This window comes from Engystomops pustulosus, chromosome 6, assembly GCF_040894005.1.
Source record: "Engystomops pustulosus chromosome 6, aEngPut4.maternal, whole genome shotgun sequence".
In the NCBI taxonomy this organism is placed as follows: Eukaryota; Metazoa; Chordata; class Amphibia; order Anura; family Leptodactylidae; genus Engystomops; species Engystomops pustulosus.
The window spans coordinates 153335575-153348761 of NC_092416.1; the positions used below are offsets into that span (position 1 = coordinate 153335575).

The 13187-nt window shown below is 43.1% G+C and overlaps 1 protein-coding gene across 2 annotated transcripts in view; it reads right to left on the minus strand.

Moving 5' to 3' along the window:
- The window catches only part of LOC140064703 (TLD domain-containing protein 2-like), a 38403-nt gene that overhangs the window by 12166 nt on the left and 13050 nt on the right, over positions 1-13187 (minus strand). The window contains exon 1 of one of the 2 annotated variants that reach the window (XM_072111850.1): positions 2497-2662. The exons of the other annotated variant lie outside the window; for it this stretch is intronic. Within the exon in view, the coding sequence (XP_071967951.1) occupies positions 2497-2616 (120 nt within the window). The 5' untranslated portion in view covers positions 2617-2662. Of the gene's footprint in view, positions 1-2496; positions 2663-13187 lie in introns of those variants that run through there. 2 annotated transcript variants of the gene reach the window in all.

Sequence of the window (13187 nt, forward strand, 5' to 3'; positions counted from 1 at the left end):
GTGGGCCCCTTTGCAGTGATCTCACGTGGCGGCTTTAAAAATTCTGAAGTTAAAACAGTCTCCTGTTCCCTAAAATATTCCCTAGTTCTTCATACCAAAGTGCTCCCTCATGGTTATTTTATTTAAAGTCCCCCTCACCCCCATAGATTCTCTGACGGACCTATTGCCTAATATAGGACGCTGCCGTGGAGTTCACTGGGTAAACTGGTTGTCCCATGGTTGGACACTTCTATCGCTTTGTAAAAGGAGAGACCCTTTTACATAATCCCTCAGCGGTACAGTGCAAAGTGATGCATTTACCATTTGGAAACCTGATTTACATTAGTTTTGTTTTACACACAGGGTTATGGTCAGTATTTTACATAAGTATTTGTAAGCCAAAACAAGGAGTAGAGCCTTAATAGAAAAAGTATAATGGAAGTAGTTGTACCTCAACTAGTACCTCAATAGTTGGGCCACTCCCGGCCTTGATTTACAGATACTAATGTAAAATACTGAAATGAATACTGATGTGTGAAACTGCCCATAGCTGCGGATCAAGAGTTCATGTCTCCAGCATGGGACAGGGATAACATATAGGGAGTGCAAGGATTACAATCACACCCAGCCCCCAAGGTCCCTCTGTCCTTCCACCAGTAACTTGTATATGACAGCCTCAGGCCCTGTGACAGATGGGGCACTGGGAAGCTACAAACTAAGCATAATGGAACATTGGTTTTATTCTAGATTTTAGATCATGACAGTAATATTAAATGCCAAAATGTACTAAATTCATTTTTTTTCTTTCTTCTTTTCACCATGGCTGGGAAGCCATGTTTATTACCAGTGTTACAATACATTTTCATAACTAAAACTTACCAACTTAAAAGGACATTTCCCATAAGTTTACTGATAAGTTGTGTCCTAATAAGAAGTGAGGAACATTGTTCCATAAGACTACTTTTATAATAACTGTAGAGGTAAGTTATGCTAATTACCCTGGGGCTAACACTACAGGAGGAGTGCATATATTAAAATACAAGGCTCCCCGAGGTGCTTGGGTAATGTAGCCTGAGTGTCCCGGGGTAATTTCTTTCATAGCTCTATATTTACTTAATTGCAGCATAAACGGTTCCTCAAGGAACTTCTTATTAGGAAACATTTACTATCAGTAAACTGATGGTAGATGTCTGCTAAAAGTAATATATCCGGAGGGTATGGTATACATTTCCAAAAGATATGGGTCCTAACTTTAGGACTATGGGACACATTTTCTAAGAACAGTGCAGTTTGCCTGTGTAGTGTGCATGGGGCGCCTGATTCAGGATTTTTGGTGCACGTTCTTCATAATAATTCTTTATTTATATAGCGTCTACAGATTCCGGAGTACCCGGAGGAAACCCACGCGAACACAGAGAGAACATACAAACTCTTTGCAGATGTTGACCTGGGTGGGATTTGAACCCAGGTCCCCATCGCTGCAAGGCAGAAGTGCTATTCACTCAGCCACTGTGCTGCCCCCATCTTCATGAATCTAGCCCTCCTTGCACTGCCCCGACAGAGTGCAACAACTTTTTTTTGGTGCACCTTTAACATAGGACCGTGCAACACAATTCGCTCGGACTTTGCTAAATCTTTGTTAAATCTGGCGCACAGCCCGTCTGAGCACCGTAGCGCCCCCTTCAGTGCAGCATTTGTGTTGCATGAAGCATAGTGCGGCCATAACAGACGCGTGCAACACAAATGTGGCGCAGACACTTCTTAAATACCTGTGCAGGCAGTTTGCACTAGAGAGAATGTGCAAAGTCCAACAGAAAAATGGCGTACGGTCCTTAGTGACTGTGCCCCAATATCTATTTCTAGAACAGGGGATCTACTAACCCCCATCTAACAGCTGTGGTGAGCGTAGAGGTGGTCGTACATATATAACCTGCATATATATATCAAATGTTCAAGATGGGAATTCTCTAAGAAACTTTTAAAGAGATAAACAATTTTTATTGAAACCGGTCAGAGTGAAGATGTCATTTTGTATTCTGCTATTGAAATAATAAAAGCTATACTGTAATTGGTTGCTAGGGGCAAAAAGACAATTTAGATTTTATGCTATTTTCATACATCTGTTCTTTCTAGATCAGACAGTAAACGGCCATAGGAGAATGTTACATACATAAATTTGGTATATTCATTCCTTTCTATATACATTCCCTGTCCATATAAACTAGGAGTGAGTCCAGATCCTGTGCGGCATTGGGCTGGGACTACATTTCCATGTGCTTTGCTACATCAGCCATTTCCATACAGAACTAGTCATCACATAGCAGCGTATACAATGTATACATCTGACAGCTCTGAATACCGCACATCCATTCATGTCCCCTTGTTGACATAGTAACAGCAATTCATCTACATAATAGGCAGTAAAAGACACAATGATAGCTGACGCTACATAGTCACACACTATGGGAGCAGGTTATTATAGTAACTGCTGGTATTTGTAGTGTTTGTGTCACTCACCAGAGGGGTGTATGAGCAGCGGATGGTTCTCATCCTCCCAGAGCTGTGTTCAATGCTGTACAACCAGAAGAGCCGGCTGGCAGCCTGGACCTGTGACACATGTACACACCCACAGCACATTATGCATGTTCTACACCTATCACAAACCAGAGCACCTAAGTACACCCAGACCTTTGCCCAGACACTCAGAATTATCACTATATGATACGTCCATCACATCAGCATCTCAGTCTTACAGGAAGGAGAAATCTTTTACGTCATTTGCTTAAAGTGCACAGTGCACCTGTCACACAAGACAATTCCTTTGTGCTAGGAGTAGCCCACTACCTAACGGATCAAAGAATACTGCAAAAGAAACATCAGGACACTATAGAGTTAACTCCGAGCGCAAACTTAGTATTCTGCACTTAGAATCCGCAACTAAATCTGTAATAATTCTAATCACGTTACTTTGCAGGGTGGTTGTTATTTTACATTTCATGTAGATAGGATTAATATAAACCCCATTTGGCCAAGAGATCGTTCACACCAGCCTGCTTCATGTCCGTGATTTTCATGGCTAGAAGACTGACCCATTGGGGCACATTTACTAAGGGCCGTGCCTCTTTGGGCCACATTTATCACCCGTTTTTTCTGTTGTTTTTGCGCCTTTTCATTCAGGCGCACCGTTTTTGCGCCATTTTTGCGATTAAACGCCAAACTAGCCGCGCAGCAAAAATAACCAGCTTTCCCTCATCTATCTTACCAATCCAGATGTTTTGCTGCGCCTAATGATATTCATCACTTGCAACGTTTTCATTTAGGCGCAAAAACACTCCAGCCCGAAGGTGGCGTTATCTGAGAAGAAAGCACTGAGCCCCTTTGCAGAACAGCTAATTTCTAGCAGCAAAGCTCAGCCAAACACTGGAACATATAATAGATACATTAGATACTCTGCAGACACTGGAACATATAATAGATACATTAGATACATTACAGACAGGAGCTGCAGACTCTATTTACAGTTCATCTCTTCTATTTACAAAATATTCTGCAAAACGCTGAGCTCACAGCAAGAGCAAGAGAAGTTTGCACAAGTTTGCAGAATGTTGCAGATACGACATACAAGTGTATGTATGTGTAATTCTGCACAGTATCACCAGTGTGTCTGAGGAGGATACTGTGCAGAATTACAGGGGTGCAGCAGGAGATCAGCACTGGGGGATCCCCTCCAGGAGAAGCTACTGCTGAGGAGGTGACTGGGTGCTGGGTGTCACACACCTGGGTGCTGCTGTGAGTGTTATCTTCATTCTGGGCTGCAGGAGAAGCAGAGAGGAGCTTGTAGCAGGATCACATGTAAGAGCCCGAATCTAACATTGCGCCTAAACTGCACCAAAATTGCGCCTAAACTGTTTTAAAGTAAAGTGATTAATAAGAGGCAGAAAATATACTTATCACAGATGGTTGTAGCTTGTGATAATTCTGGCAAAACAGTGCGCCAGAATTTAGGCGCAACTACTACACTTAGGCGCACAAAAGTGATAAATGTGGCCCATTGTTTTCTATTAGTTTTCACAAATCCGTAGTCAGTGCTTAAAAAATTGCAGCACATTTACTAAGAACAGTGCAGTCTGTACTGTGGGGCACATTTACTTACCTGTCCACGTTGTGATCCTCGCTGTGCGTTGTCTGACGATCATGAACTCCGGGGCCATTCACTAAGATTGTGCGCCTGAAACCCCGCATGTGTCGCTTCCCCGCTCAGGTCTGCTGGAGTTCACCATCTTTTTCCCGGTGTATGTAAGAGCTAGATCTTGTGACACAATTTAAATGTTAAATCCCGCGCTCTGTCAGAATCCGTTGGATCCTCTGACGGCCTGCCCCCCGATTTGTGTCGCATGAAAGCTGGCACGATTGCGCCAAAATCCGATTGCGTGCAGTACAGTACCCTTTTAAATATGGCGCCAATCGGTAATCGTCGGAATATCCGCGGACCCTTAGTAAATGAGCCCCTATGTGTCCAACAGAAAACTGGCGCACAGTCCTTAGTAAATAGGCCCCTATATTTTTCTGACGGTCCATTGAATGTCAATGGATCCACAAAAAAACAAACAGAACTATGTCATCCATTTTTTTCTCAGCTGATGCGGGAGAACCAGGTGTTTCGCCATCTAGTTTTAGCCAACCAGCTGATTTCTTTTTTCGAACATTGAAAAAAATAAAAGATGGAATAAGGATGTGAAAAAAAAAAAGAAGTGTTCAACAATTAAAGAACACAGACCACATGGACTGCACATGGATGCATTTTTCGCAGACGCACATCGGACACGCTGATCAGACCTTAACCCGCAGCAATTATATCCTCCAATGTCCCCAGCCTTAGGGCTCATTCACACATCTGTCAGTATGTTATCTGTTATTTCCATGGATAGTAAACCGATCCTTTATTGTCTCTGTAGCTATTCACATGTCCATTTTTATCACTGACATGGTCCGCTGGTAAAAAATGGAGCATTGAATATTTTTTTTCAAGTTAGCGTACCGCACACTTCCATCAAAGTCAATGGGGCAGATTTACTTACCCGGCCCATTCGCGATCCAGCGGCGCGTTCTCTGCTCTGGATTCGGGTCCGGCCGGGATTTATGAAGGTAGTTCCTCTGCCGTCCACCAGGTGGCGCTGCTGCGCTGAAAGTCATCTCATCGCGCCGGAATGCACCAGCTCGGACCAGGTGAAGGTAAGCGCTCCCCAAGCGACACTTTTTCGGTTTTTAAATGCGGCGTTTTTTTCGAATACGTAGGGTTTTCGTTCGGCCGCGCCCCCGATTTCCGTCGCGCGCATGCTGGCGCCGATGCGCCACAATCCGATCGCGTGCGCCACAATCCCGGGGCAATTAAGGTACAATCGGCGCAAATCGGAAATATTCGGGTAACAAGTCGGGAAAACGCGAATCGGGCCCTTAGTAAATGACTAAGTGGTCTGCTAAATAATTGGGTCACAGGCATGACATTTATGCGCAGTCTGTTTTTCGATTCTTAGATGACGCTGGGGAACAAGATGTTTTGGCATCTAATTTTTGCAGTGTTTTTGCAGACGTGAAAAAAGAAAACGGCTAAACAGATGCCATATGGAAGTAAAAAAAGAAAAAAAAGGGAATACAATGCTGACACAAAACGGACTGAAACAGGATGTGGTTTTGGCAGACATGTAACTGACGCACCTATGTAAATAAGCCCTTAGGCTTCAAAGCAGAACGTTGCGCCAAGAATTGGATCCAACAGAAATCCATGCAAAATTTGCATGCTGTAAAAACGTATGCATAATACATATAACCAAATTTGTTCACTATGGGGAAGATTTATCAAGCTGTCTAAAAGTCAGAATATTCTTAGTTGCCCATGTTAACCAATAACAGCTCAGCTTTCATTGTACCAGTGCTCATGAATATTTTAAAGGGGAGCTGTGATTGGTTGCCATGGGCAACTAAGAATATTCTGGCTTTTAGACAGCTTGATAAATCTGCCCCTATACATGATTGGGCAGATTTACTTACCCGGTCCATTCGCGATCCAGCGGCGCGTTCTCTGCTGTGGATTTGGGTCCGGCCGGGATTCATTAAGGCAGTTCCTCCGACATCCACCAGGTGGCGCTGCTGCGCTGAAGAGCATCGGAACGCACTCAAGTTCACCGGCCTATTCCTAGTGAAGGTAAGTGCAAGCTCTGCGACACATTTTTTTTAAAAAATGCAGCGTTTTTTCCAAATCCGTCGGGGTATCGTTCGGCCACGCCCCCCCGATTTCCGTGTTGTGCATGCCGGCGCCGATGCGCCACAATCCGATCGCGTGTGCCAAAATCCCGGGGCAATTCAGGGGAAATCGCCGCAAATCAGAAATATTCGGGTAACACGTCGGGAAAACGCGAATTGGGCCCTTAGTAAATGACCCCGATATGTTAAAGGGGTTGTCCACAATTATCAAAGTTTACCATAGACTTTGGCCTTTGGTCTCTGGCTTGCCAAACTGCAAGTCATTTTACCCACCCGCAGCTGCTTTCAGATATTCCGGTGATGCCCTATATCCTGTGGCACTTCCGGGAGGGTCAGGGGCGAGCGCTACCCTACAATTGTTATTCTTTTAGTACAGGTTAGCCCCCGGCTTCCCGATTCAGCCAAAGCCCTAAAATCTGCTGCCATCGGGTCACAAGACCCGCAGCTCGTCCTGGTGGAAGGTATTTAACTTACCCATTGTAGACGTTATCATATGGGGTTAACCCCTATAAGGAATAGAGTTGTAGGTTCCCATTATAAAACAATTAGATACAGCATACTATATATTTTTCCAGATTATAATTCCCAATACAGTGAAGGAAAAAAAATGAACCCAATGCATAACCACCTGGAAGATGCGTGTGAATAGCGCCCCACAGATACATTCAGTATAAACACCAATATCATAAAAAAGACATATTGGGGCACATTTACTTACAGGGTCACTGGAGTTCACAGAAAGTGCATGGTCCAGTGTGCGGGGATTTACTAATATCGTGCGCCACAAATCATGAATGTGTTACTTCCCCGCTCAGGTCCGACAGAGTTCACCATCTTTTTTGTGGTGCACCTTTAACATAGGGCGTGCAACACAATTTGAAAGTTAAATACGGCACTCGATCCGAATCAGTCAGACCAACCGACGACATGCCCCCTAAATTGTGTCACATGGAAGCCACTGCACCACAAAAGGGTCACATGCAACACGATCCCATCGCAAACACTTCTCAAATACCTGCGCAAGCCGTCTTAGCCATAAAGTGCGCAGTGCGACCCTTAGTAAATGAGCCCCACTGACCATAAAGACAGCGCATAAAATGAAGTAAAACAGTTGTATGATACAGTAATTCTACTATCATTTAGTCACAGCTATAGAGGAATAAACCACACCTCATCATTTACAGTCAGAATAACTTCCACCAGGGGGCAGATCAGTAACAGCAAATAGCTGAAGCTCCAGTCCAAATAATAGAAACTAGAGAATTACCTGATGTTAACTGTTTGTGCACTGAATCCTGAGTGACCTGTACAAGGCTGTTATTTGTAAGCAAAGTTAATGTTACTTTTTTTGTCTAGCCACAAACAGGCAAACAGTATCGACATGTGACAAAGAAAACCTGAAATATGCAAAACTTTGTATTTATGGAAAACAACGTGTATAGGGATTTCACTGGCATGTGCAGTATATATACACATGTATGTGCAACCCTTGCATTGTAGTTTTCCCTATTCTCAGTTACTAACAAAAAAAACCTATTGTAAAAACTAAATCCCCAAGAAGGATTTCCCAGATGAAACAGGATAAGTACAGAATAGTCAGTAAAATATAGAATTCATCCAGCACTTTTGATTCCATAGAAATAGAACTTTTAATCCATTAATAAACAGCAAGGTACACTTCCACTAAAAAATCTATGCAGAAATCTTCCAATTACAAGTTCTTAGTCATGTTTCTTTAATGGATTAAATAAAGAAGTTGTATTTTTATTGAATCAAGAGTTCCAGAAGAATTCCTCTATTTTTTCCTTGCTACAATCAACCGGAGCCGACATGGTCTTCTGGGATACATAATACTCCCCCTCTCCTTCTTGTGCGCTCACCTGAATTTTCAATATTCAGTATTTGGAGTCAGGGAATATGTATGGCTGCCTACGTCTCTGTACAAGGAGGCCAGCTTCTAAGAATGCCGGTTAGGCTACATTCACACGACCGATATTGTGGCCATGATCTGACCTTAACAGATCCCGGCCACAATAGAGGTCTATGGCACCCGATCATGGTGCCTCCTGCAATATGGGGCACATTACTAAAATCAGTGAAACTGCATGTGCAGTGTGCCTGTGTAGTGTGCAGGGGGCGCCAGATTCAGGATTACTAGCACCCATTCTTCATGAATCTGGTGCCCCATGCACTGCCCCAAAAGAGTACCACTTTTTTGGTGCATCTTTAACATGGTGCGTGTGACACACTTCTGTCAGACTTTGCATGTTAAATGTGGGAAATGATCCAACTGTGCACCGGAACACCCACTTCAGTGATAAAATTTGTGTCAAAATACTGCAGCCGCAACACATGCAGACCCTACTTAAATACCTGTGCAAGCAGTTTGCACATGAAAGAATGTGCAAGGCATGCCAGAAAACTGGCACAAGGACTTTAGTTAATGTGCCCCACTGTGTCTCACCACTCACTAGCTGGGCGGCCGTGTTGCCAAAAATAGGACATGTCCTAAATTTTGCCAGATTGCAGCCTCTTGGCTTTCTATGCAGTGGGGAGGGGTGAGGAGCGCTCAACTCTCCCCTATTCTGCATCCGGCTGCATGCTACGCCAGGGATCCAGTTCACACAGTCGTGTACATGTACAAAACCACCCTATCACCTGACGATAGATGTGAAACTATTTTTTGGATGAAAGCAGCTTCAAACTTCTAATACATATTGAGGGGGCTATAGTTTTTTGTTGTGCATTCATATATAGTCACAATGGTTGATCCATGTACCGTAAATGTAACTATTGTGCTCCAATACATTTGCTAATGTTGCTGACCAGTGTTCTTTATGGACATAAAATCTATAAAAGGAACTAAATCTATTTTGGAATCAAGTTGTCTGTTTAATAAGTTATTAATTATATCAGGAAATCAAAATGTACTTACTGCAGTGGGTTATATTGATGACCTTTTATTAGGATAGAAATTTAGGGTTCCACACTATAGAGAGGGGTATAATAATACGATGGAGTGCCCCTGTAATGTTCTATCACTGTATTGTCCGTTGGAAGCTTTAGTCCAGGGCTGGACTATTTTGCTCATTCTGCACTTAAGATCTCGGCTAAATCTGCTAAAAATAACTCTATTCCTGAAACCAAATGTTTGTTGTGTTTGACTCATGCCCGCCAAAATGTGGACATCCTGAATGTGTACAGCTGCAGCCATGCTGCCTGTATGAAACTGGTACTTAGGGACTATCTGCCAATATTCAACTACAGACCTATGTAGCCTCCTTTACTTTCACCTGCAGGGGCTGTAATCAGGGTTAGAAATTGTTACACAATGCCTTGCTGGAACCTTGATAAAGAGACATCTATGAGACTGAGGGAGGGGAGAGAGACAGGGGTTGTGTGTGACTGGCTCTGCTACATCATTTACAACCAGCGGCATAACTTGAGGTGGTACAGAGGGTGCAGTTGCATCTATTGAGCCTAGAGTCCCTTAGGCTCATCTGCATGATTTGTTAAACCTTTTTTTATATAAAAACAAGGTCTTAAGAAGCTATAAGAAGAGGAGATCCTGACAGAGGGGGCACACACCAGCATGTGAGTGTGCTTGGTTCACAAACCGTAATCCCGGTGGCAAATGTCCTATAATGAATCCATAAAACATGAGGATTGTGGCAGGCGTTGTGTAATATAATCTTATTTCTACATTATCCTCTGTGTATGTTTTTAAATATTTTATACAGCACTACAGGCCGTCCCCGACTTAAAGGGGATGGCCACTTTTCAATAAATCTGTTCCATTAGACAGATCTCTGCATGTATATGTACCTGTGTCTTTGCCTCCTATGAGAGCTTCATGCTTTTCCCTGTTCTCCCCATACTGCCCTCTGCATATAAACACAACTTCCTGTTTCTCACTGCTTCAGTCCTACAGAGAGTCTGAACTCTGCACTAAAGGAAGCATTGGGGATGATGAATCAAATGGTGAGCATTCAGGGATTATTATTAAGGCAGTAAAGGCACATGGACAATTTATGTTAAAGAGTGACCAACCCCTTAGGACACCCAAATTACAGACAATCCCTAGTTACAGACTGACCTCTCTGCCCACTGTGACCTCTGGTGAAGCTCTCTGGATGCTTAACTTTAGCCCAGGTGTAATGATCAGCTGTAATAAGGCTGTATTGATAATCCTTTTCCCCTTGACAGGAAACAATTTTTAAAATCCAATTGTCACTGGGGCAAAGATTTTTTTGTCTGCAGCTACAATTATAAAATAAACAGTTCCGACTTACATAGAGATTTGACTTAAGTACAAACTTAAAGAACCTATCTTGTACATAACCTGGGGACTGCCTATACTCATTTCGCTACTGTTTTTTGATCAAGTAAATAATAGGAGTATATTGTGGTAAAGTCTTTGTTGATATACAATATCCATACGCCATGAACATCCTCTGCTATGCTCATGACTTGCCCCTTGTTCTGCGGATGCAGCGAGTGGGAGAAGTGACATTTTATTATCATTGAGGTTATTTTTATGCATCCTTGTAGGATATAAATAATACCCTCAGTATCCTGCAGCGGCTTATACTGAGGACATTATACAGATCAGTTTGACACTTTGGGTAGATAGCGCAGCGTGTTGCTCACAGATACAGCTGTTGTCTACAGAGCCTTCAAGTGCTGATAACTTCACTCATGCCATCCCACCACAGAATGCAGAGTGGGCATCACATAACTATGGGGTGGGGCATTTGCTACTCTCTGGAATTATAATAATACATTTTTATTTCTATAAAGCCATCATATTCCACAGATCTTTACAAATCATGGAGGACATATACAAACAAGACAAGGTAATAACATAGTCTGGTAAAATAATAGGAGTGAAGGCCTTGGTCACAAGAGCTTACGATCGATAGAATTTGGTGCTCTGCAAGTCTTTTATAACATCGGAAGGCCTAGCTACATCTCATAATACTGATAATAACCAGACCTCCGGGGACCATACACATTAGATTTTAAAGGGATTGGGCAGCCATTTACGAAAAGGGGGCCTCCTAACTTTTCCTTTATAGCAGGTGTGTAAGAAACTGGGTATAGAGAAGAAATTCGTGGAGGCATCCCTCCCAAGTGTCCCATCCTTTCCCCCCCCAATATATGGTGATGGTCCACCAATCCTGCCACACAATGTGGGAATGGCTATCATTAATCTATGGGCAGCTTATCTCCTGTTTAGAAGGCACACTCATCTAAGGCCATCCGCTAGCCAATGTTTATGGCCTGTATACTGTGTACAAGGACCTGTTTATATCTGAGATAAGATTAGTCTATTGTCTCTATAGAAATATAAAAAGCTATTAGTTCTAAGTGCAACCGTTTCTATGGAAACACATCAGGTAATATATAGTAAATTATCTGGCTATATACGTCATCACCCAACTTGACCCCTCTGTTTGATTCTTGGACCATGACCTGTCTACGTGCAAAATAATATACTTCTCTTTATAGGAATTACCCCCTTCTAACATATACATTCTATAAGGTACAAAATCTTAGGTGTGGACAAAAGATTCTCAACCAAAGAGATGGGCACAGGAGGCAACTGCCATACTTTGAGTTTGAAGGTATTGATCTCCGAGGACCGACACTAACTATATCTTACAAAGTTTTGTCATTGTTACTTAAAGAGAACCCGTCATGCAAAATAACCCCCCTAAACTAAATATATTTTCACAAACTGCCATTAGAGAGCATTGCCTCTATCCCTTCATTGTCCTTCTACATGCCTGTAAACCTAAGCAATGAACATGTCAGATTCATGTGTAGCTGATGTCTGTGTCTCTCACCTGTATATTAGGAGGATGCAGCATGTCAGCAGATGCAGTACACACACTAGCCATGCTTTACTATACATTACACACTGACATGAGCAGGGGGAGGAGAGGGGAGGGGTGACATCACTGCCTCTGACCATGTGACCCGCCTCATTTACATAATAAAGAATAGATGATTTTACAATGATTAATGTTTGAAATAACTAGATAAAGGCTGGGATGGGATCCTTGTGAGCTGCTCCAACAGGTAGTAGTGACAGGACAAGTGACACAGACCTGATGACAGGTGTCCTTTAAGGTAGGCAAGCCTAAGGCCTACCTTAGGGCACATTTACTAAGGGTCCGTACACTGCATTTCCATTGGATTTTGCGCATATTTCCGAACAGGGGTTTTTGGCACACGCGATCGTATTTTGGCGCAATCGCTCCGACTTTAATGCCACAGAAACTGGGGGGCGTGGCCGTTGCACAACCCGACTGATTCGGACTAAGCGCAGGATTTAAAATTCAAATTGTGTCGCACGACATGCACTCACATACACCGGGAAGAAGCAGGTGAACTCCGGCGGACTTCAGCGGGGAAGCAACACATGCAGGAAATCGGGCGCACGAGCTACGTGAATCGCACCACAACACAGGATTGTCGGACAGTCCGGATCGGGGATAGCGTGACAGGAAAGTAAATGTGCCCCACTGTGTCTCACTGCACCTGTGGCTGACAGATTGAGATTTGACAGATGAGAGGTTTTACTCCGCCCATTTCCACCCGCACGAAACAGGGTGTAAATTTTTCATGGTTTTCTTCCCATTTTTGTACATGTGTCTGTGTAAGAGATTGCCCCTCCCATCTAATACTCCATCTAATCACATATATGGTGTACAGTTTTCTATTCTTAGAAGGCTAAAGGACCTGCGATGATGTCAATGGTCACATGTCATGAATGTAACATGAGGCACCGTGTAAAAAAAATCTACACAATATTTCCCATCTGTACATAGAGCTTTATGTGTCTGTAGTTGAATATTAGAAGACGGTCCCCAAGTACAAGAAGGCAGGGCAGTGACAAAGAGCTGTCAGTCAGAATAATGGGGTGCAGTTCACTGCCAGCC